At 37.9% G+C, this 25,203-nt stretch overlaps 1 protein-coding gene across 2 annotated transcripts; it reads left to right on the top strand.

Moving 5' to 3' along the window:
- LOC108711280 (mucosa-associated lymphoid tissue lymphoma translocation protein 1) lies at positions 1 to 25,203 on the top strand. 2 transcript variants are annotated; one of them, XM_018252865.2, is made up of 15 exons: positions 1 to 171; positions 10,421 to 10,513; positions 11,335 to 11,453; positions 12,024 to 12,177; positions 12,632 to 12,810; positions 14,658 to 14,754; positions 16,482 to 16,514; positions 16,666 to 16,869; positions 18,121 to 18,298; positions 20,007 to 20,081; positions 20,381 to 20,508; positions 21,220 to 21,360; positions 22,558 to 22,709; positions 23,638 to 23,763; positions 24,140 to 25,203. In XM_018252865.2, the coding sequence occupies exons 2-15, from the start codon at positions 10,504 to 10,506 to the stop codon at positions 24,443 to 24,445; spliced, it is 1,902 nt and encodes a 633-aa protein (XP_018108354.1). In that variant the 5' UTR covers positions 1 to 171; positions 10,421 to 10,503; the 3' UTR covers positions 24,446 to 25,203. The 2 variants fall into 2 exon arrangements, with proteins under 2 accessions (XP_018108354.1, XP_018108355.1); XM_018252866.2 differs by having other exon boundaries at positions 1 to 209.

The following is a 25,203-nucleotide window of genomic DNA, read 5'->3' as shown; positions in this document are numbered from 1 at the left end:
GTTTCACTTTCACTGCGGCCTCCTACGCTATTGGCCAGTATCGGAGCTCGTATTCCTTCTGTGACACACTGCGAGCCAACGAGGAAGTGGCTGTTTGCGAGATAAAATCATGGCTTTTATTGAGAGCTTCTTATATGAGCAGCCGGCAGTGGCGAGCCAGTCATTCCTCAGGTGAGTACTTGCACACAATCCCGCGGGTCTAGCCTGAGGTAAGTGCCATTTATCCGGTGTATACTAATTTATTCCCATTCAGTCATTAGTCTGGATTGTAGTAGGTGTTTTGCTGCTTCTGTCACTATTAGACCCATTTTTGGCAAGCGTCAACGCAGTATGGATAGCGAATGCTGTGACTGGATTCTTTTGGGGCAATAAACACCAAGTATACTGGATTGGCTACCACTTTAAAGGGATTTTGTCATGATTTATGGCAGTGGCCCCCAACCTTTTTTTTTTTTTACTCGTGAGCCACATGTAAAATAGAGTTGGAGAAGAACACAAACATGAAAAAGTCCATGTGAAAGTCAAATAAGTGCTGTTATTGGCTGTTTGGTAGCCCCTATATGGTCAGGCAGCCTACAGGGAGACTCTGTTTGGCAGTACACCTGGTTTTATACAACCAAAACTTGCCTCCAAGCCTGGAATTCAAAAATAAGCACCTGCTTTGAGGCCACTGGGAGCAACATCCAAGGGGTTGTTGAGCAACATGTTGCTCGTGAGCTACTGGTTGGGGATCACTGATTTATGGTTTAGTTTTTGTCAGGGCTGGAACTAGGGCGCAACAAAAGGGGGGTGTTGGGCAGGTACCTGATTTTTGCCTACCCGTAGTCCATGTTCGCTGCTCCTCCCGCCTCCCTCCCCTCAATCGCTTTCCATGCCTCTTATCTCTCCCCTCCGTCGATTTGCTCTGCGTCCCTGCCTCCATCCCCTCCAGCGCTGTAACACCCTCCCCTCCGACGTTCTGCGCATGTGTGCGCACAATGTGTTCAGGAGCGCGCACAAGTGCAGAGCATGGAGGGGAACGCGGTGGCCGCCCGAGTCGCCTAGGGCGCCTGGTCGGCTTTGCCCGCCAGTGGTTTCTAAATTACACTTTCAAATTCACTCTACCATATAAAATGTCATTCCTAATCCAACAAGTGTATTTTTTTTTAGTTATTATATTGGTGTGTAGGCAGCCATCTCAGGTCATTATGCCTGGTCATGTGCTTTCAGAAAGAGCCAGTGCTGCACTATGGAACTGCTTTCTGACAGGCTGTTGTTTCTCTTAAACTCAATTTAAGTGAAGGAGTCGCAGTGGGACCTGGATTTTTACTATTGAGTGTTGTTCTTATATCTACCACGGAGCTGTTCTCTGCTTACTTTCACATTGTTCTGTTGTTGGGCTGTTGGGGGGGAAGCGAGGCTGGTGATATCACTCCAATTTGCGGTGCAGCAGTAAAGAATGACTGAAGGTTATCACGGCACAAGTCACATGACTGGGGGCACCCCAGAAACTAACAATATGTCTAGCCCCATGTCAGATTTCAAAATTAAATATAAAAAAAAATCTGTTTGCTCTTTTGAAAAATGGATTTCAGTGTAGAAGTCTGCTGGAGCAGCACTATTAACTGATGTGTTTTGGAAAAAAAACATGATTTCATATGACAGGATCCCTTTAAATACACCTGCATATTAGTTTCAAAATGATGATTGATCTGATGACAGCAGATAAATACAGCATAACCATGGGGCTGGGTTTAAAAGGTTTATATACAATAGAACTGTTGTTTCCAAGAAATATGTTATGTGCGCATTCAGGACAAACAGATACGGACTTTAAATAAAATATTTGGACGTTATGATGTCAGTTGCTTTTGAACTACCTGTGCAAGTTTCAGGCTGATTGAACGCTTGCTTTAGAAGATCTGTGTTGTTAAGAGCAGGATCATTTTTCATAAGGTGCATAAAAAGCAGCCACACTTGTTACACGTCTGTCCTTATACAATAATTCTACAATCAATGAAAATGACTGTGGGCAATAAAATGCTGTCTGCATGTCCGTTTCCAAAACACAAATGAATGTTTACCCTAAGCGGCTTAATTTTTATCAGTATGCAGTCAGTCTATACTTAAAAACTTGTAAAATTAAAAGTATAGTGTGTTTACTTTAAAGCTTTAATAACTTGTATAGTTTAACTGTGAAAGCTGGCATACATTTCACCGCAAATAAACTGTTAAAGGGGTTGTTCACCTTCAAACAACTAGTTTTTTTTTTAGATAGATCACCAGAAATAACGATTTTTCCAATTATTTTCAATTTCTATGTTTGACCGTTTTTCTAATATTGATGTGTAAAGTGTCATTTTTCACCTACTAAAGCAGCTCTGGGAGGGGTGTTGCCGGCCCTGTAAACCAGGGGTATCCAACCTTTTGGCTTCCCTGGGCCACATTGGAAGAAGAAAAATTTTCTGGGGCCACACTCGAAATACACTCAAACACTAACCCTAATTTTTGATTTATTTTATTGTGAAAGATAAGAGGGTATAATAAACCTAGTGGGATTTTTGACATTGTGTTTGAGAAACTAATGTATCAATATCTGGTTGAATGGAAGTAGTTGCAATTTTCAGTGAATTCTCAAGGTGCTCATCAGATAATTTGGTTCTAATTTTACTCTTAGTGTGTTCATTCTTGAAAAAAGTTGCTCACAAATGTAGACGCTGCATATATTCCTATCATAGCGGGCGATGCCGCTGCAGAATGCTTACCTGCTTTTGTAAGTAATGGAACTTACAAGCTTTTCCTGCTTTAGGAACCCACACACCGCACACCCCATGTAAAATTTAATGCACACAATTAGCGACCGCATACATACGCTCTTTCTGTGTGACATTGCAACATGACGTTTCTTGTATTGGCAGAAGTTCAAGCTGGGCTGCATTCATAGCCATCCTGGGGACACCCCTGCTGTAAACTGTTCTAAATTGATATATTTAGTGGATACATTTCTTATCTTTGTCCCTGCTGAGCAGAATTTCTGGTTTTCATTACAGGCAGCTGTTATAATTGATACAATAGTTGCTAATATAGCAAAATAGCTGAAATATGTCAACTAAATGTTGCAAAATTGTAACAGTTCAGAATCTGCGCCTGAATTACTGAGATGTCAGACTGAAACACCAGAGACAGGAACATTCAACTTAGATTGGAAAAACAGTAAAAAATAAATAATGGAAAGTAATTGAAAAAAGTATTTCTGGGGAATAATCTAAAAACAACTGAACTGAAAAAAGTGTTTGGAAGGTGAACAACCCCTTTAAGGATTAGAATCAAATGTTAGATTCAGTTCAAAATGAGCAGGTTTGATACTTTTTTTTTTTTTTAAATGTCACTGCACCCCTGTTTGCAGGGGCGGAACTACCGGGGGAGCAGGGGGTGCAAGCGGGCCAGGGCCCCCCGGCAGTCCGCACGCCGCATATTCCCGGCCAGTTCCGGGTGTACGGAAGGGGGCCGGGGGCCTGGCTGTGCGTCCTGCACCAGGGCCCGCCCCCCTCTAGTTCCGTTTCTGCCTGTTTGCAAATATGTTTTCTTCATACAATGATTCTCTGCCCTTTCCTTTTGTCTCAGTAAAAGTGTGTGTTTTGTTGTACCTCTTATAACACTGGCTCAGTAGTTAAGGTGGCCATACATAGGGAGATGTCGGCAAAAAAGCGGATCTCTCCTAGGGCCCAACGATCGGATCAGAATGGAGACAATACAGGTGGTCGGATTGCGGGACCGCATCACGAACAGATGCGGCCGCAATCTGAAGGGATTTTTTACCCTGCCTGATCTTTTGGCCAGATATTGATCTGGGGCGCCCGTCGGATGGCCCCACACACGGGCCAATAAGCTGCAGACTCAGTCTGCCTGTGTTTGGGGGCCTTTAGCTCTGCTGCTTTGAGCACTGAGGTACTGAGTTCAGTTTGGACATGGGCACTTTCTGCAATGGGTTTGCATGTTCACCCTATGTTTGCATGGTTGTCTTTCCACTCTCCAAAAGAAAAACAAACGAACAATAAAAACAGGTAAATTGGCATCTCGTTAAATTGACCTCATTGTGTATTTTCTTGTAAAGAGCTGCAGAAAACAGGCCAGCACTATATAAATAAAGAATGATGATGTTATTTAACACATCAGCCTAGGCATATCCTTTATTGGTTAGTAACATTTTTTTTTTTTTTCTTTTTAAAGGCATTTTAATATATTCTGTTACCCTGCCCTGGCAAAAGATATGTTTCAGAATCTCTAATATAGTTTATATAAATGTGTTGAAGAAATGAGGGCTGCCATTTAAGGTTCAACATGACTGTAGGACACTGATTGCATAGAAAATATCAGATAAGCTGTATGAAATACAATCATTTTAGTAATTAAGTAGAGATTAAGCAAGGATCATCTATCATATTTTAAACATCTATATACGTGTATGTATATCTTTATTTATATAGTTACTATATAAATAACTTTGTACTCACTGTTGTGCATTTTTACAATGCAGTAAAGGTGTGAACAGTGGGGCAGAACTGTTCTCGCACTGACCTCTGAGCTGTTTCTCTGTGATATACAGTAGAATTCTTGAGTAAATGAAGCTGCGTCAAAAAGGACAATATATCTTTCATGAATCTCTATAGGTAAGTATGGTGTACCTGTCCCATTGTGTCAATTACTTTACTAAGTAAATATGTAGGTTTAAGTGCAAAGCATTGAAGGGGTGGTTCAACTTTAAGTTAACTTTTAGTATGTTATAAAATGGCTAATCATTGACAACTTTTCAACTGGCCTTAATTCTTTTCTTTCCAATACTTTGAATTATCTTCTTCAGCTTTTAAATGGCGGTCAATCTCAAAAACAAATGCTCTGTAAGGCTACAAATTTAAAGATATCTCTATATATATATCTCTATATATATATATATATATATATATATATCTCTATATATATATATATATATATATATATATATATATATATATATATATATATATATATATATATATATATATATATATATATATATATATAGTCCAAATTCTGGTGCACACAAAACAAGCGCAGCTGCCTAGGTGCTGGTTATAATAAATCAATAATATTCCTGATGACGGCTTAAGTGAATAGCCGAAACGTTGAAATAAACATCATTTTTGATTTTGCACCTTCAAAAAGTCCTGTGAGTGCGTTTTTTTTTGCTCTATTATATATATATATATATATATATATATATATATATATATATATATATATTACTCATTTTTCCATTTAGGGTTTATAAAGTACAGGGCGCATATAAACAAGGTAATTATAGAATTAACACCTGGTTTGAGGGGGTGTTACATCCAGGTGTTCTGTTGCAGATTGTGGCAACACACATGGTTGACTTGCACTCAGTAATCACATTCCCAAACTATGTAGCCATTACATCCTTCTTTATCTACCCTTTAAATTGGTGTATGGCAGGAGATAGCAGCACATCCATGTATTATAAATTAAGCTGTCATAAAAAGCATAAATAGTCGAATACCTATAAACAGTTGAATAAACAGCTATCCCCAGCTGTTGATGTCGTGCAAAACAGTTTTGAGAGTCTCTGTGAAACCTGAGGCCATAAAAATCACTTGGAGGACCACATCCAGTCCTATTTGTAGTTCTGACTAAGTTGTTAGTAAGTTATTAATTTAGTAGGACAGTGATTAGTGATATTCCGAGACAGGTCACAATTCTATTACATACTAAAAAAAAGTAAATGTAAAGGTGAACTACCCCTTTACAAAGGAACAGAATCCTGAGAAAAGATTCTAGTATGAAATAATTTCTGTAAGCTAGGAATTATAACTGAAAGACAGTTTTCAGCTTGTCAACTGCTTTACAAAAGAATATCATATGATCCCACGGTAAATGCTATTAGTTCTCTGTAGTTGCTTTAATTTCCAGGGGTGACCATGATGCAATCACATCAGAGACAAGTTAGTCAGACGGTTAATATTTACACTAACAAACAGGAAGGAAAGGGGGAGGTTTTAAGAACGACTTCTCCATTTTTGTAAAAAGAAGTATGAATGAATAGTTGTTGTATATTATATATGTCCCATCAACTCGATAATCCCTGTTATGATTAATGACTTAGGGGAGGAATTTTTATTGTCTTTGTCTTGTTTGGTATCTACAAATTATTGATAGTTTATTTGGGACCAAAGCATGTGCAGGATTGCAAAATCTGCTTGAGACTTGGGCTGACAGGGGGTACAGGTATGTGACTTTGGGTATTCAAATAAGGGATCTTTCCGTATTTTGGATCCCATATACTAAAATCCCCTTCCTTCAAAGGAAATACCTTTACACATAATTGTTTGTGTTACTGGCTTGACAACTCCCAGAAAACTGTTGAATATTATAATGTCTCCATAACAGTTATAATGAACTAGCAGTAATGTTTAGCAGCAATTAGCTGTTGCAGAAGTTCATGCTTCAACCTTAATCCTCAGCTGAATGAGAAAAATTCCATAACTCTGTGCTGTTAGTTAAATATGCCTTATAAAAATTCCAGAACACAGCTATAACCAAATATATCAATTTGAATATTAGCTGTATTTGTGAGCTGTATTTTAAAGAATAGCAATTTAAGGGTGGTGGAAGACGAGGCTACTGGGGAGATTAGTCGCCTAGCGACAAATTGCCTCTTCTTCAGGGACTAATCTCCGCTAAATGCCTTCCTGCTGGCTAGAGTTTGACACACACACAAGCATTTTGCACAAATATTACTCAAATGTTCCTTCAAGCTGAACCCCCAATTCTTTGCTTCAAGCCTCCTTGGCCACCAATCCCACAATTTAGGACCCTCCCTTCTACATGTACAAAACAGCTTAGTATAACCTGATAATTCATCAGAAAAGGCATGCCAATCTATAAAGTGAAAATCTGTTATAGAAAATGAATCCAAACTGATACATGTGTGCAATGTATATTGGTTGTTTCATTGTCTGGAAAGGTTTAACATTTATATCAGGAGTGCCCAAGACGTTGATCGCGGTCTACCAGTCAATCACCTTAAAGTTCCTGGTGGACTGTGGGAAAAAATTGTCGAGGGTAAAAAAATTGTCGCTTTTAAAAAAAAAAAAAAAAAAAGTAAAAATAAAAGTCACCCATAGACTTCAATGTATTTAAGCAAACTTTGGTATTGGGGGAAGTTATACATTGAATTGCCTCTGTTCCATCCTGCTATGAGTTCTTAAGGTAGATCTCATAATGGCATCAGGTGGCAATAGTAAATCGAGAGGTGAAAAAGTCTGGGCACCCCTGATTTATATCCACCAATGCGCCATGACATCCAGTGCAGGGTGCATAGCCAGATAAGAAAGTGAAGAGCAACTTCAACTCCTCTTCACTTCTTGCAGTCCTGATCTTTTAGGTTGTTGGCCTGAAATAGTATAACAATATTAGCTATTCAGTGTATGGCCACTTGTATGGTATCTGTCCATTTATGTCCAAAAAAAGGAAAGGATCTCGCACCCCCCCAAATCAGGACAAAGGAAAGATTCACTGGCACAAGAGGCAGTTGCAGCAGGAAAAACCCTTGTATAGTTTATTTTTGGAAAAGTGCAATGTTTTACCCCTTTGTCCATTTTACCTGAAGGCCAATTGGGATGCCATAAAGGATGGCCACCTTTATTGCCATATATGGAAATAATATAAGATTTCAAAGGGAGACCCGTGACCAGCTATCCAAGAGACAGTGGCAGTTTAGGCAAGATTGAAACGGAGACAAATCAAAAGGAAAATAAAGTCAAATAAATATAAACAAATATTTCCATTTGATAAATACAATGGATTATAAATACATAATGTTGTCCCTGTATGACAAAAATATATCACGTTAAAAATAACTAGCAGGCCAGAGCACTAATTAAGGGCATAAAAACTGTTGATTATATGCAGGAACATTAAACATTTTGTCATTTGTTATAATTTAACAATTATACTTTTATATATCAGATTGAATTAATTCATTTATACTTTATTATTATTTATAATTTAAAACAACCCCTCAGTCAGTCAGTCATAAATCTAGAAGTTTGTCACGGTATATATGAGTGTGTGAGCCCAAAGACAAATTAAATATGTTTTTCAAATCACTTCACATTCCACAAAGTGTTCTAATTCTCACTATATATCTGGAAGCCAGACAGGTGGTGTTATGGGGTAATTGCCCAACCAAAGTTGTTAAATCAAAGTTTGTGAAATACTTTCTTTTCAATTCCTGTATTTGACTCTGCAGCTTCTTGAGGTGTGATCAGTACAAGGCTTTAGGGGTGTAAACAATACCTGGGGGATTAAAGGATTTTATAGTCTGAATTTGAGGTGTAAACAATGCAGGGGTCAGTAAATATTTGTAGTGTAGTGGGCCACCAGTTGGACAGCACAGAAACAGTATTTGATTTTTATCAACCAGTCCTGAGCCACATTGCCTCCTGTGGCTTATTCGGGAGGAACAGTGGTCACTATGCACCAGGAGTCCATGGAGTCCTTGTCCCGTACTGCACACAACTCAACTTTTTAGATGAAACCGTGACATTTGTAGCAAGCATGCTACATTACATATTAAATTTCCAATTCATTTTGTAAAAGTAACACTAAGGGCAGATTTATTATTAGATAAAAAAAAAAGCGGAATACAGAATGCCAACACTTCAGTCAGCTGTATTATTTAATTACGCTTTCCTGACTGCCAGAAATCTTTGCCGCAAAAGGAAGAAGTTATTATGCTAGTCAAATAGTCAACCGAACTCACCAATGGGTCTTGCTGCACATGTCCCAAACCTTCAGCAAGAGGTGACAAGAGCTGGCACTCTTGAATTCCTTGTAGTCAATATAATATTATGGAAAACACTTTATTTGCATAATAGCAAGCTAAGTTGCCTAAAAAATCTTTGCTGACAGCAAGTTTTTAACACAGTTCAGCGCATGTATCTAGTGTTGTTTCAGCCATGTGCTAAGATAAAGAAAAGGTTAGAGACAAGGTCAAATCTGAAATTCAAAATGTCAGATTTTTGCTTGTAGAGAGCTGGATTGTGCTTTCTATACCAACAAATCTGTCCCCCCTCACACTGGTACCATTCTGTTTATTGGGGTGATAGTGTTCAGTGCAGGTTGTTCCAGTACAGAAAATAATTTGATACATAGCAAATGATTATTATAAGAAATCAATGAATAATACATTAGCCCATTAGTAGGGCTCGTTCTTACATTGGTTGCAAATTTGTACCAGTGCAGTAAACCATAACAAACAGTGAGTTATTTGCCCTCATCTATCTAGCTACAGTTGACAGATAAATGACAGCTTGCTATGGTTTTCTGCACTGGTGCAAATTCACAACCAGTTTTTGGAATAGTGCCCACTGACTATATGCAAACTTTTTTTTATACCAGTCCCAAATACTTTAGCAAGTGTGTACTGGAGAAAAAAATATTTTGTCTGCTATTGTAATAAAAAGCAATACACTTGCAGTAGAAAACCCCCCCCCCATTTCAGGGGACCAGAAAAAATGGCATAAAATCAATGAAAATGTAAAATCATGGAAATATATTATGCATAATATATAAGTGGGACCACAGAAAACCAATGGAAAATGATGGAAAACGTAAAATAAGGTGATTATAAATCTGAGGCTTCACTGTACTATATATTCAGGTGCATTCCAAGTAATCATATATATTTATAAGGACCCCATTCACCCCAGTACAGGGCTGAATAGTAATTACTCCAGTCATGGCCCTACTGACCTCCAAAACCCTGCCTCCCCCTCTATTACAGAATATTAAATTACAAATCTTAGAAAGCCAAGTAAGAGAAAGTTCTATAAAGATGGTGGTGCTGTAACTGAATTAGCCTAAAACATAACTATGTTTTGTGTACTTTAAGCTAATGGGCCATCCTTATAATAATATAGCAATGAATGGTAAACAAATACTCACTGTAAAAAGTAACTACTCTTACATTGCTTATTTAGATTATACGTGCAAATGCTTATATGCTATGAACAGTAACCGGAAGGCTCTTCCCATAATAACCGTGTGCATGTTTATTTTTGGATGATAGTACTGTATACACAGTTATAAGCAATATGTTTTGCTTTTTATGTTATCTTACAGAGGCAACATATAATTATTGATTTGGCATAAATAATTGGCTCTGGACTTGTAGATTTTGGATAAAACATTTTTTATTTGAAAGTGTTGCTTGCTTACATTGAATCAGTTAGACTAAAAATGTTTGGACCTTAGAAGAGAAGTTACATAGAAAATATTCAATAGTAATGGTAAAGATTGCATTTCTAATAATTCTGGTACAAACTGGATCACTTTCTGATATCTCAGTTATTTTTTTTCTTTCTGTATTTTATATTCGCAGCTGGTTTTGATAACCACAAAGTTTAGCAACGTCCTAATATGTGATGCCATCTTGGTCCAGCTTGGATCACCAAATGAGCAACTATGTTGAAAGGTGGGAGTGCTTTTTTATGTATGATTTATTAAATTAAAGTTCATTATTATATTTTAAGAAAAGGGCAGAGTACGAGGCTAGGTACAAATACAGCCTGATTCTAGGATGTGCCAGATGAGGCATGGAGGAAAAACTTAACATAAAACACACTATTGATGCTATTAAAAGAACATGATAGAGAGAGAAAATCATCCATCCATCTGCACATAAGCCAGACAGTATAATTAATCCTTATTGGGAGCAAAACCAGCCTGTTGGGTTTATTTATTTTTTACATGGTTTTCTGATAGACTTAAGGTATGAAGATCCAAATTACAGAAAGATCTGTTATCCGGAAAACCCCGGGTCATGTACTGCTAAATATTGAAGTTATACTGAGCCATCTTGTCAGCTCACAAGCGATTGGTCATTTATAAGTGCAGTCATATAAACCCATGCATTTCAGGGTCAGCTGACTCCATCACTCATTGGTGGATTATGGATAGACCACTTGTATGGGAAAACCCCAGGCTCTGAGCATTCTGGATAACTGGTCCCACACCTGTATATACAATTATTATTATTTACATTGAGTTTACTTAATTCTTTCAACTTTCTTGCCAGCTTAGTGCCTTTTCAGACAAGTGCTGCTGTGTGGCAACTCTTACATACAGAAGTAGGATACACATTTGAATGCATTTCTTGGTTCCATTAACAAATAATTAGTGCATCTGGGATGTGTTTAAGACCAACCTTTATTTGTTATATATTTATATATTTAATTTTGATTCGCAGACCTGCTAGCATAAGGGGAACTTTTCTCACTGTTTCTTTGTTTGCAGACATTGTTATTACAGAGCACCCAGTGTGTGCCTGTGTTCCCAGAGACTTCCCCCTCACCCTGCGCTGCCGAGCCCAGGGCTCTTCATCTCTCTACTATCAGTGGTTTCTGCATTCTGAGGTGATTTTTCTTCGAACATTTACTTACTTCTTTCCCAGTGCATGCGATAAATCTGATATTATAATGCAGACAGGGACTTGTACGTTGTAACCTTCAGTGAGTGTCTTAGCACATCTGTCTTTTCACCCATAATGCCTACAAATACAGACCCGCTTTAGGTAACACTTCAATGTCAAGCTTCAGTTGTTGAATATGTGTTAAATTCACCAGTGCCAACCAATTAGCAATGAATCAATCTGACCACTACAGGTTGGAAAATTAAAGCAACACTGACTTGTTGTTATGAGTAACTGCATCTAAGTTAGTAAAGAAGCACCTTAAAGGGCACCTGTTGGGTAAAAATGTTATACCCACATTGCATAGCTTCTCATTTCCTTAAGAGTATTCATTATAGTCACATGTCGGTCTCTTGGAACTGCCTGCAAAATCATGCCATAGCATGTCCTATTTTTTACTTGTTGTACAAAATCATTAAAAAAAAAGAATAAACCATATTATAATGTAGTACTTCAACAGGATAGTTTATCCTAACTAGCTGCACATTGTCATTTAAGATTTATCTTTCTCCAGACTTTTTGTAAAGAAATTCCTGGGGCTAACCAGCCAGATCTCCACATTGTGGCACAACAAACACAGTTGTATATCTGTCGAGTAAATGATCAGCATCACCACATTGCATTCAGTCACTGGGTAAAAGTCAAAGTCCTGAAAGATATCAATAAAGGTAGGACCTCCATTCTCTGCTTTGCACATTTCGCATATTTATCAATAAGTAAAGATAATATTCTCCAGGAAATAGAAAGCTTTCCAAATCATGTACTATCTTCCCAGTTTGAAAGAATGTTGCACAGTGAACTGCTAGCACTGCGACAAACATTGGTGTAGGCAAGCCCTTCTAGTTTATCAGTGTGGAACTTAACAGTGCATCCCTTTATTATCGTTATTATTTATATAGCGCCGTCATTTCACGCAGCACTTTACAAAGTAAAGGGTACAAATACAAAACCAAACAGTTACCATATACAGACAAACATTTCTCCAAAAATGATTCACAGTTACAACTGGGTATTGTTAGGAGACAGCATAGGATGGAAGGGATATTGCTTCATGTAATATTCATAGTTGTCTAAAATTAAAGTCTCTGTGATTATTTTTTTCTTTTGTTTTCTGACTTACAGATTTTGTACCGCATGGATGGGAGGGTGACCCGATCTTCATAATGAACCCAAACCCTGTTCACCTGACATCCCAACAACCAGTGCAATTACAGTGTTGTGCCATAGGGATCCCAGCCCCCAAGTACCAGTGGTATCAGAATGGACAATGTTTGCCACATAGAAGAGGGAGGAAGATGCAGGTGAGGAGAGCAGCTATTGTATTGATTTTGTTCAAATGGGTCATTGGAAAGGCATACCTTAATCCTCTGTTATAGTGCTATTAATTTGCTCAATTTTTTAAGCCATTTGCTAGTTCCAAATCTGCACTTGTTTCGTGTGTCTCCACATGTAGTCATAGTCACCTGCGGAGACACACGAAACGCGTTGGGTGTTATCTGATGTGGAATAAAGACTTTTTTTTGATCGTACGATGCGTCTGAGAAGTTGCTGGAGTGCGTGCCTATGGTGGAGTTGTCGAGTGAAGTATTTCCCCCTAAACTACGGGTTCGGGGCGCAGCACCCGGGCCTCAGACAACAAGCGGTGAGTGCTTCTGATTGTTTAAAGATTGTACCTGATTGAGCGATGGGTTCGGGACAGTAGCACCAGAACCACAGCACCGGCTTGGTGAGCACTTTAAAAATAGCTGAAACGATAAAAAAATGTGTTGTAGCAACCTAGCTGCCAAACAATTAACTGAATAAGCTTGCAGCACCTGTAGATTGTTGGCCCAAATCTGCACTCAACATAAAACCTCTGAATGAAGAAAAAAAATCCTGCAATGCAATGCTTCCGTATACAAGACCAGGAGCATGCGCAACACATAGGATTGCCAATAGGCGCATACACAGAAAATCGATTTTGTGACCGCACTTTGTCTATTGCAAGCAGGATCACTCACATACATTAAACCTGTTCTCGCTGCCTTCTGTAAGCTGGTGGCTTATAGCAAAGACAAGAATCCATATGGCACAATAATATGTGCTTATTAGGTAGAATCAGCTCCCAAACTTTTTCAATTTGTGGGTCCTGGTGTATGTACCCTGACTGACCACCTTCCAATCCTCTCACAAGTATTGATTGAAGTACAGCACTACAAGTCTTTTCTATAAATAAAAATGCCTTTATTGGAACACTGGCAGGACCTGGATAAGCGACGATTCAGGCTACACAGAGCCTTTTTCAAGCTCTTCAATCAATACAATTATAATATGATATAATATGCTCACCAGGTTTTTTTCTTTCTTTCGTAAAAATTGTGCATTAATCTTTAACGTTGCCCTAGCGATGATGCTTATGTGCGCTGTTGTGTTGGTATCTATACCAGCACACAAGAAACTGACACGCTAGGATCAGAGGGAGGAGAAATTTTTGTGAATGCGCAAGTTGTCCATGTTGATGACGTATGCACACTAAGGATGGCACCAGCAACAGAGCTAACACTGAGAAATTTTATCAGCGGAGAAGTGACCGATATGAGCTGTATTTTTAAAAAAAAACAAAAAAACCTAGTGTCTATTTTTGCAAGGGGTGACTTCTTATATACTTGATTCTTGATGGTTTTCCTTGTCCTATGGTTGTAGTGTTATGTAAATTCCTGGCACTATATAAATAAATGATGATGATTGAATGCGTCATTGGAAAATATTAATCATCTGATTCTGTTTTCATGTGTGAAGTGTGCTAAAGCTATCAATGCTGGTATTTTCATGTTATGGCTGTTGTTAGCAATGGAGACATTTGGCTTAAATTTGGGGTGCGCAATAGGACAAAATATTTCATAAGCAGAGACTACTAGCCTCAGTTCCTGGTTTGTTTCTGTTTATTGTAATGTACACCACTGAGGAAAACTTTTTTAATGATTTCTAAATTATGAATTTTCTTATTTCCAGCACTGAAAATGTCTTTTGAGGGTTTAGTAGTTGTTATTCCTATATAAGGATATAAAGAGCACAAAATTCAACATTATGTAACTGAGATTATTATATTGCTCCAACACCAAATGATGGAGTAGCATACAAAATAAGGAAACCTGTTACTTTCATTCAGATAAAAGCTGTAAAGCCAAAGGACTGTGGAAGTTACCTGTGCTGTGCCACTAATTCCAAAGGGGAGAGGTGGAGTGAACCTGTTGAACTCACACGTGGTAAGTAGAGAGTAAAGTAGGGTTAAATCTAATGATTAAATGCACTACCTTACAAGACCAGTATATAGGGTACAGTATATATATATATATATATATATATATATATATATATATATATATATATATATATATATATATATATATATATATATAGCGTCTAAAAAATATGAAGAAATGTATTTTTTTGTTTGCCAATTTTTTGTGTTATTTTGTACAACATAGAACTATATTACAAACATCGACTATTCTTTAATTATACATGTTTCTATTTTATTTATTTTTTCCCACGTGGATTTACACTCCATAATATATTGGTTTTTCAATTGTGGAGTCTTGTTTTGGTGCAAGTGTGTAAAAATACATGTAAATCAGAAAAGTGCTTAGTAGACTACGCTGACCAATTTTACATATCATTCAGTAATAGAAATTAGAAGCTATGTGTTCCTAAAATGTGATTTTATGCATTTTCCCTAAGGGCTGTAAGTAGAATTCCATATTTTCCCAAAGTATGCTAGACAAACTATCATACCCAAGAATACTGGATGGTTGGCTACAAAGAGGTTCAAGTGTCTTGTGTATGGTTGATGGTAGACCAGGGATTATACTTGTTTTTGTTTAAGCTATCAGTGTCATGGCACATTAACCAATAAGGTTCTATTTGTGGACACATCGGATAAGATGCATTGGACTTTTTTTTCATAAGTTTCCATGTGAATGACTACAGCCATCCCTTTATCTGATGCTGTTATTGTATCTTTCAGGTTTAACTGGCTTTCCAAAGCTCTTTTTTTAATTTGGTGTCATATTTCTTTTATTTGTCTTTAAGAGAATGTCCTAACACATTAAGATTTTTGGCACATGAGGAGATTTGTCGCCCATGTGTCAATTTGTGCTACCGTGGGTGACAAATCTCTCTCTGAAATTGCAGATGGGATAACATTCACAATGCTTTGTTTTCCAAAGTCTCCCAAAGTCCTATACTGCACGTTACCGGAAAACAGGACTGTTTTTAGGAAACATCTTTTACACTTGTCCAATGTTTTGGATTTGTTGAGTCCTTCTTGTTGATTAAGATGACCTGCAGTATCTTGGGAATGTTTAATTCAAAAGCATTGCAAACAAAATGAAATAAAATTAATAAAATAAAATGTTGGTCCACCTCCTCCTACTGATCATTTATTAAAGAGACCTTGTTAGTAGCACTATATTTGGTCCCAGCTTTTCTGTAGCTCTCATTGCCCCCACATCTCTAAAAAACTTTCCTATTACCACATAGACAGTGTCGGACTGGGATGCCAGGGGCCCACCAGAAAACCTTAGGCTGAGGGCCCACTTTCCAAACTATTATTCCTCCTCTCCTCACTCAACCTCTTTATTCTCCTAGTCTCTTTTCTCTGCATACTATACTCTATTCTTCCTTTATTGTTCTCATAAAGAAATAGGCAATGACCATGAAATAGGCCAAATGGTTATAAGCAAGAGGCCCACTGACTCCTGGGCCCACCGGGAGTTTTCCTGGTATCACGGTGGGCCAGTGGGCACATAGAAAAACATCTACATGTTCCAGTGCAAGAGTGCCCATTGCCATATACTGTAGTTAAGTCAAGCTATTATGTTGCTGGATTTGTACATTGATTATTTTAAATACAGAGTTTCAATAACAGAAAGAAATTACACATTTCTATGGTATTTAAGAATTTTCTCACTCTTTTTCTTCATCTCATCAGGACACTGCCCTTCAAGACAGGATATTTATTTTGGTAAGTTATCCATCCCTATAATAAAAGTATGATCATTTCTGATTTGTATAATTGTCTGATTTGTATAATTGCTTTATAAATATTACATGTGATGAATCATGAAGTGTCATATCTAAGCTTTTAGCTTACTATGCATTTTTTCTCTTGGCAGCGGCAGGGAAAGTTGCTTTAATAATTGGCAACAATTGTTACTTGAACCATCCCAACCTCCTGGCCCCAGTGGTAGACGTGTGTGAGCTATCCATTCTTCTTAAGAAGCTGGGGTTCTTTGTGATATCACTGGTGGACTTGACCCATAGTGAAATGCTGACAGCAGTTAACAAGTTCCTTCAGTTTCTGGACAAAGGGGTGTACGGTGAGTACTCAGCTGATTGTATTGTATGACAATATTTTAATGCACTTCCAACATTGCTAGATTTAATTCTTCGTAAGCCAGTTAATACAATATATGTTTGCCAAAATAAAGCAGGAATAGTGTCCAAAATGTGGCAACCTACTGTAAGACAAAGTCAAACACTTCTTCCATGCTTTCTGTGATGCAGTCAGAACAGTATGGGTCATTGATTAACCATTACACTTTGCAGTGCCAAGTTCTGCATTTGATTCCAACCAAGTAATAAACACAGTTCTCATGTCCTACCTCAGTCTGGTTTCCTCTGGGAACTCCAGTTTCTTCTCACACTCCAAAAAACATACAGTACAGTTAACTGGCTCCTGATAAAATTAGAGCTAATGTGTGTGTTCTGTGATAAGGACATTACACTCTAAACTTTACTGGGATAGGGACTGTTGTCATTGACGAACAATCTCTCTGAAGTGCTGAGGTGCAATATGTGGCAACTATATTATGGAAATAAAGGATGATAATATTAATGCTTCATTACCATTCAGCCAAATTTAATGACCTTGCAAGTATGTCAATAGTAAAACCTCAGGGGATCCCCTGACATGCCAATAGCAGTACTTTGTGAGGAAAGGGAATGCTGAAGAACCACTTAGGCTAAATCTGGGTTTGCTGAACAGAAAATCTGACCTCAGGGAAGTGCAATGAAAATGTGTAAAACATATAATTAATACAGATGTGCAGATGTTTTATTTTTTTTTTTACATTTTATAGCAATAAAATATAAAAAAAAGGTATTCATTCTCTTTAAAGGCTCCAATAACATCCTAGGGTTTTTTTTAACATGGTTAAATGTGTATACACTTGATCAGCCAGTGCATAGTGACATTGTAATGAAGAAAATGCATGTCTAAACTGCAACTGGTAGGAGCCTAGGTTTTGAAAGAACAGCTCATCCTATACCAGCAGACTGATGACAAAATGTAATTAGAAAACAACGTCATTTTCCTTTATAAAATTCAGATTCTCCCTTCATTAACAAAATATACTAGGTATGGTTTTTGAAACCTCTGAAGGTCAGTCTTTTAGGAAAGTCTATGAATGAAGACACTTGTCCTTGTCGAAGTAAAACAAAATAGGGTATGTTTTGCTTAACACAGAAACAATTTCTTGAGTGCAACCTACCCACACACATTTGCAGATATATCGGCAAACAAGCTTTTGACTCCACACAGCGTTTTCAATCTACTATTTTCCACACAGGGTTATTTTACTATGCTGGCCATGGCTATGAACGGTCTGGGAGAAATTACATGGTTCCCGTTGATGCTCCGCAACCCTACAGGCCTGAGAACTGCATCAGTGTACAGAATATTCTGCAGAAGATGCAGGAAAGGAGAACAGCTTTGAATGTTGTACTCTTAGATACGTGTAGGAAATGGTACGTGAATCCACTGGGTGAAAAATTTGACAGCATAACTGTTTATTTACGAGTTCTCTGAGTGTGAGTTTACAAGTATACCATCAATAGATCAGGGTGCAAAGTGTGGAAAACATGGTAGCTTGCACACATTTTCTTTTGCACTTTGTCACCCTGTCAGTAAATGAGTCCCAAATTATTAGTAGCAACTGAAGAGAATTTTAAAGGAAAACGAAACCCTAACAACGAATGGCTAAAAATGCCATATTTTATATACGGCCCATATTGCACCCGCCTAAATTTTCAGCTTCTCAATAGCAGCAATGATCCAGGGCTTTAAACTTGCCACTCACATGCTAAGTGGACTTTGAGTAGCTGTTGAGAAGCTAAGCTTAGGGGTTGTCACAAATTATCAAGCAGAAAATGAGGTTGGCCTTTAATATAAGCTGATGCCACGAGGCTGATTATTAAATTATGATGTCAGTTGCACTGATTTCTTTTCATTCAGTCCATCTCAGATGTCAGTTCAATGGCAAGTGTCCATAGGCTTCTATTACTTACGTATATTTGCCTCTTTAATGAAGTGCCAGATGATACTCTTCAAAAACAGGATATAAAGGGGACTTCCATTTGTGATCTAAATTATTTAACATATATAGGGAGTTCCCAGGTTATCAACATCCAACTCACACTTACAAACGGAAACTATTACAGTAATGGTTTGCTTGGCCTTTTTTTATTAGCATTTAGCTTTAAAAAACCACCCACCCCAATCACCTCTGACGTGTGTTGTCTACTGTGGAGCATAGAAATGTAAAAATAAATATGCACAAAAAGGTAAAAAAAATACAGGTACTATGTTAAGACAAACATCTGTCTTGTTGCATTTAATAGGTAAATGTACCTGTTCCAACTTACATACAAATTCAACTTAAAGGAAAACTATACCCCCCAAATGAACACTTAAGCAACAGATAGTTTATATCATATTAAGTGACATATTAAAGAATCTTACCAAAGTGGTCTATATATTTATGTAAATCTTGCCCTTTTACATCTCTTGCCTTGAGCCACCATTTCGTGACTCTATCTGTGCTGCCTCAGAGATCACCTGACCAGAAATACTATGCACAGTGAATCGTACGATCCCAGGGGGCGGCCCTTATTTTTTAAAATGGCAATTTTCTATTTATGATTACCCAATGGCACATACTACTACTAGAAAAGTATATTATTATGAAAATGGTTTATTTACATGAAGCAGGGTTTTACATATGAGTTGTCTTATGCAATACCTTTTTATAGAGACCTTCATTTTTTTTGCGGGGTATAGTTTCCTTTAAGAACAAAACAACAGACCCTATCGCATATGTAACCTGGGGACTGCCTTTGTTGTGCATAAAATATTGACGATATGGTGTGCAGTGCCAGGCCTGATTTGGAGAGAGTAGCTCTGTAATAAGGCATGTTTGAGGTCTCATTTAACAAGAATATTAGGCTTTAAAGTGCCCACATGTTATTGCACCTAGCATCAATGTCTGTTAATATAAATGAGGAACAGAGGCTTATGTTTAAATAAGTATATGGAATTTCACTTCCCCCATATATTATTAAAATGCTATGAATTGCCTGTTTTTCTTGGAGACATAATGCATTTTAGATTTGCATGAATTATACTATGTACATTTTGTTCATCCAAGTTTGAGTCAGTATCTCTATTTCTTTCCAGGTATAATGCTGACTGTGGATTATCAAAAGTGAATCCTCTCAAACCATTTGGAAACACTGTCTACGGCTACGCCACGTAAGTTGTGTGCACACATACATTGGCCATTGCAGCAAAATTAATACAGATGTTTAAGATGTATCCTTATCAATGTATTATGGAGATATAGACCTTAACCTAGCAACTTCATTGAGTTATAAATGATCAAATGAAAATAAGCATGGTGCTTGCCAGTAATGAGATGCCTGATTAAGCTTGTACCAGCTTAAATATATTGCATGATATGAATTTGAAAACAGCTGAGGGCATTTTAAAGTTAACTGCAGTTCTGTGACTGTATCTCCATTTTTAACATACTGTATGTTGTGCAATGTTAGGTGTGAGAATGCAGAGGCCTATGAGGTACAGGATGGAAATTCCAGCTCTGGGATATTCATGACATATCTAAAGAAACATATTTTAGAAGAAAAAAAGGTTACCCACATGCTGGAAGATGTCCTAGAAGGTAAGTTTAATGGCTACATAAGCATCATGGGAAATATTACTTTTTTTTTCCTCAACCAGATATGATACAGAAGACATTCAGATAACTGAAATGAAAAGCATCCTGGTCAGTGACAGGAGAAAAATACAATGGAGAACTAAGCACTAAGGGGGTTATTTACTAAAACAGGACCTCAACAGGTTTGAGGTGGAGTATTTTCGGATTCTCCCAATGAAGATCGAGAAATGCTTTGTATTATATTATGCTTAACTTAAAATGTGCTGATCGACTGGAATTACTACATTGGATACACCTGCAACAAGGGTAGAATCTTGTGCAGCACTACCAGCCTAATTGTACAGCATCTCTATAAAAGTGGTGATCCAGGCCTTCAAAATTGAGCACAGAATCTCTCCATCTTGCATTTTATTGGAAATGGCAGGGGTACTGCATTTGCTCAGTGTGCTTTAGGCTGCTGTTGAGAAGCTAATTTAAAGCACTGCACTGGTTTCTGTGCTGCCATGTAATAAAAATCTGAAATAATTACTGGCTGAAGTTGCTTTGGGCTGATACAGTGAGTATGAAGAAATGTTGGAACACCTTTATGCTTCTATACGAGTAGCAGCTTTAACCAAACGAGGAGAGTTTCTTTGGTAGAAAAGCATCTGCATTTACATTTGAATTCATAGTCCGTTCCTTCCTGACCCATTAAGTATCTACCTTTTCCCCCAGATATTGGAAGAGACCCTTTGATAACAGGAAAGCAAGTCATGGAAATCAAACACACACTAACAGAGTCTCGAGCTTTGACTGACAGGATCTGCAGCCTACAAAGTGAGCGCTTAAACAGAAAAACATTGGACAAGGAGAATGGTAAGGCATGGGCAGATAGCATAATACTGTGCATGTTTATTTCTGTTCTATGGGGTTAATTCAATCAAACTCTAACATATTACCTGTGTGGGTTGTACTATAATTCCTAATCCTCCTACATAATATTATACCAGTTATGGGTCACTGCCCAGTAAACAGTCAGAACTGTGGTGACTAATTTCAGGGTAATGACACACGCTGATTCCGGGGAGATTAGTCGCCCATCAACAAATCTCCTCTTCCTTGGGCGAATAATCTCCCTGAACTGCCTTCCCACTGGCTAGAATATAAATTGCTGGCAGGATGCCACTCGGAGAGCTTAGTTTTCCAAAGTTGCCCAAAGTTTCTAAGTGCGGCAACTTTGAGCGACTTCAGAAAACAAAGTGTTCCGAGTGCAACCCCGCAGGCGATTTACATTCTAGCCAGCGGGAAGGCATTTCAGGGAGATTAGTCTCCCGGAGAAGAGGAGATTTGTTGATGGGCGACTAATCTCCCCGGAATCAGCGTGTGTCATTGCCCTGAAATTAGACACCACAGTCCTGACATAGGAGGGGTTGTTTACTATTTCCTGGGTGGGGTGCAAATAGTGTGCGTTTTTTTGCATTTCCCGTCAGCCCTTCAGGTAGGAGAATTGCTTTAGGTCTCTGCATGCCATTTCACAACGTCAAAATCTGTATATCCCATCATATTGGTGGAAAACTGAACTATGTACTTTATAATTTTTTCTATAATATTGCTAGAGATTTACCTGGAGCACTGTAGGCTGTTTACGCAAGTATGCAATATTCAGTGCTGGAGAACAAGCAGGGCTGGCTTTACTGCTGGTCTCTTTAGCAGCTTTTCAGTTGTAACATGTTTTACATTTGATATGAAGTTAACAGGTCAAGAGGTAAAGAGTTTATGTGAACCACAATAGCTCAGATCTTTGTCATACAGAGATTATACATGAGGAAACTGTGATTATGTAGCAGTCATGTCAAGCATTGCTAGAATAAGCAAATACCTCTGGCTCCTGCACAACAGTACAATGAAATACAATAAAGTACAACATGAAGAAAAAAGAGAACATAGAAATCCATTTTTATATTTGTATGGTTGCAATAAGAGGAGTGTGTCAGTAAATTAATTATAATTTGTACATTTTCTTCATCCAAGTCTGGGTCAGTATCTCTAAATATGTACTCTCTTGACTTTCAGAGCTGCCAAAACAGATATTGCTGTTCCCATGCGGAGTTGAGGTAGAACTGAGCTTCCAGTCTGTATTCTCCAACATCATCCATGTTTTTGCCAGGTTGATCCAAACTCCATCATATATGACTGACATAAAAACCATTCTTTATAGATCCTCTGTAAGTAAACATTCTTTTTCACTACGTGTAGGAGGCAGGTTGTTATAGCTAAAACAACTGTGACCAGTTGAAAATTGCAGTGTCATTGCTTTCCTCCCAAAACTGGCACAAAATTATTATTAGTAAACCACAAATAGTTGCCCTTATGACAAAATGACACAGGTGATTACATGGATACAAATATTTAGAGCCTCTGAATTTTAGGTCTTGCGTAACAACAACCGCTCTTTTGCATCTCTACATACTTCCCTCTAGTACTTAGTGTAATAGTGAGCATAACATGTGACTTACAATGTGATTAATTATGTATTTCAAACACAAAAGTGTGTTTCTAACCTTTATAAGCTAGTAATCGTGTACCAAGTTAGACTATAGTTATAACTGTGATGTAATAAAGTGATTTTTTACCTTTAAATTGTGTGTTAGTGTAATTATAAAAAAAAAATCTTTTTTATATTGCCTGGTTGGCTTTAAAGTGGAATGCCTCTTGCACCTTAGTGTCTCATTTAAAATGAGGATGGACTTGCAACTAGGGTTTAGCATTGAAGTTGCTCGGGGATAGACATTAGTGAATAGCTGGTTGCATGTTGGGGTCCTCTAGTGATCAATTAGAGGTATAGCCTTAAAAATCCACAAAAAATCCCACAAACATGCTCTTAATAATAAAAATGCTGTTTATTAATCCATATTAAAAAGTATCACTAAGTCCCCACATCGCCATGTGGATTGTTGTTGCAACTAGGGTTGCCACGTTTAATGGAACAAAATATTCTTCTTGTATATTTATCATTCTTCCCTATTAATAACATTGGGATCACGCCTCATTTTACCACCCAGGGACAGGTGACAACCCTACTTGCAAGCTTTTATTCGCCTAGCTGTTGCACCTGTAATAGTAAATGAAGTCCATGATGTTTGTTTTCCTCAGGACTTGGCAGAGCTTTCCATACCAAACAACTGCAGACTGGGCCACGAGGACTCTCTTCTGGCTATGGGAAGTAAAGAGGAAGCGGCAGACTGTAAGCTGAGACTTCCAGGACTACAAAAATGTCAGGTAGGATGTTATCCATATCCTTCAGCAGAATCTGCTGGATAAGTAATAACGAAAGCACTACTATGATATCCATTATCAGCTTTCCAACTACTGGGATTTACAACATCTAGTTTGGAGTTTTAGCATGCAACAGTGATACGTTTGCAGTACAGATATCAGAAGTTTCTGTATCATAATTTAAATATTAACCCACCATTATAGGTTACTTTTCCTAAGTAGTATTACTAAGCATTAGCGTAATTCTCTACAACAGGCAACATTCAGCATTCCAGCTGTTGCAGGGTTATGCTGGGAGTTACATTTGTTCTGACTGAAGCAGTAAAGGCTAGGATGTCCTGTATCACTTTAGTTCTGTTAATCTTCTGTGCATTTTCAGAATGACATCTTCATCAAACTTGACCTGCACTGCACAAACATGGGCACAGGTGTCCGCTTACAAGAGAGCCTGGAGCACAAGATTCCCAAACCTTGGGTAGCAAGATTATTCAGCCAGAAAGATGCCTGTTTGTTGGACAGGAACAATGCTGCTGGTAGTTCAGACAGTGGGACTGCAGTGAGACTGCAGAGCAACACAGACTCCCATAAGAGACTGGGACATGCAGGTGGAAAATCTTTAGGAGCTCCGTCACAGTCAAGCATTGAGCCTGAAGAAAATGATGAAGGTGACATTTTTGCTGCTTAGTGAAATGTCCTGCATGGGCTAAAGACATTATCTCAGTATGTTCCAAACACACAGACTGGATTATCATATAAGGACTATGAAGCGGATACAGCAAAATCTGCCTAATCTAACCTATGCCTTTTTTTCAGATGAAACAGACTTTAGTGCAGAACCTCATATCCCATTTACTTAAGTGGGGAAAAGGCAGTGATACAGTTCAGTGGGTTGTGCTCAGAAAAGAAACCCCCTTATTTGCTTTCCCACAAGATATACACTTGTTTCAGATGAAAGGTTAAAAATAAATACAGGTTAGGGTGCTGTTCTTCCCTCTCCTAGTCTGTAACATGTTGTTGTTGAAGTAGAGCAATATTCTGCAGATACACAATGTGCTTACTGAACTAATATGCTCTAAATAAACGTCTTTTCAGCAAGTGAACTGTAAAGAGGTTCCAGGTACTATGAATTTACAGGTCTATATATTCAGTTCTCATAAAAGCTATGTTCCTTGCTGCCCTCATACAAAGGACTGTTGATTGTGCCAGTAAATATACTTAGGTCTGCTCCATCTTTAAGTCTTATGGTACAAGCATTTCTACAATACTGCTACATGTCTGTATTAAACTGAAAGATCCATTTTCAGTAATCCTACCCAAACAGTACTGTTAGGGGCCGATTCACTAAATTCGAGTGAAGGATTCGAAGTAAAAAAAACTTTGAATTTCGAAGTATTTTTTGGGCTACTTCGACCATCGAATGGGCTACTTCGACCTTCGACTACG

Source organism: Xenopus laevis, chromosome 3L (genome assembly GCF_017654675.1).
Source record: "Xenopus laevis strain J_2021 chromosome 3L, Xenopus_laevis_v10.1, whole genome shotgun sequence".
Classification (NCBI taxonomy): domain Eukaryota; kingdom Metazoa; phylum Chordata; class Amphibia; order Anura; family Pipidae; genus Xenopus; species Xenopus laevis.
The sequence above is the reverse complement of the archived record's forward strand: the minus strand, read 5'-3'. Positions and strand labels throughout refer to the sequence as shown.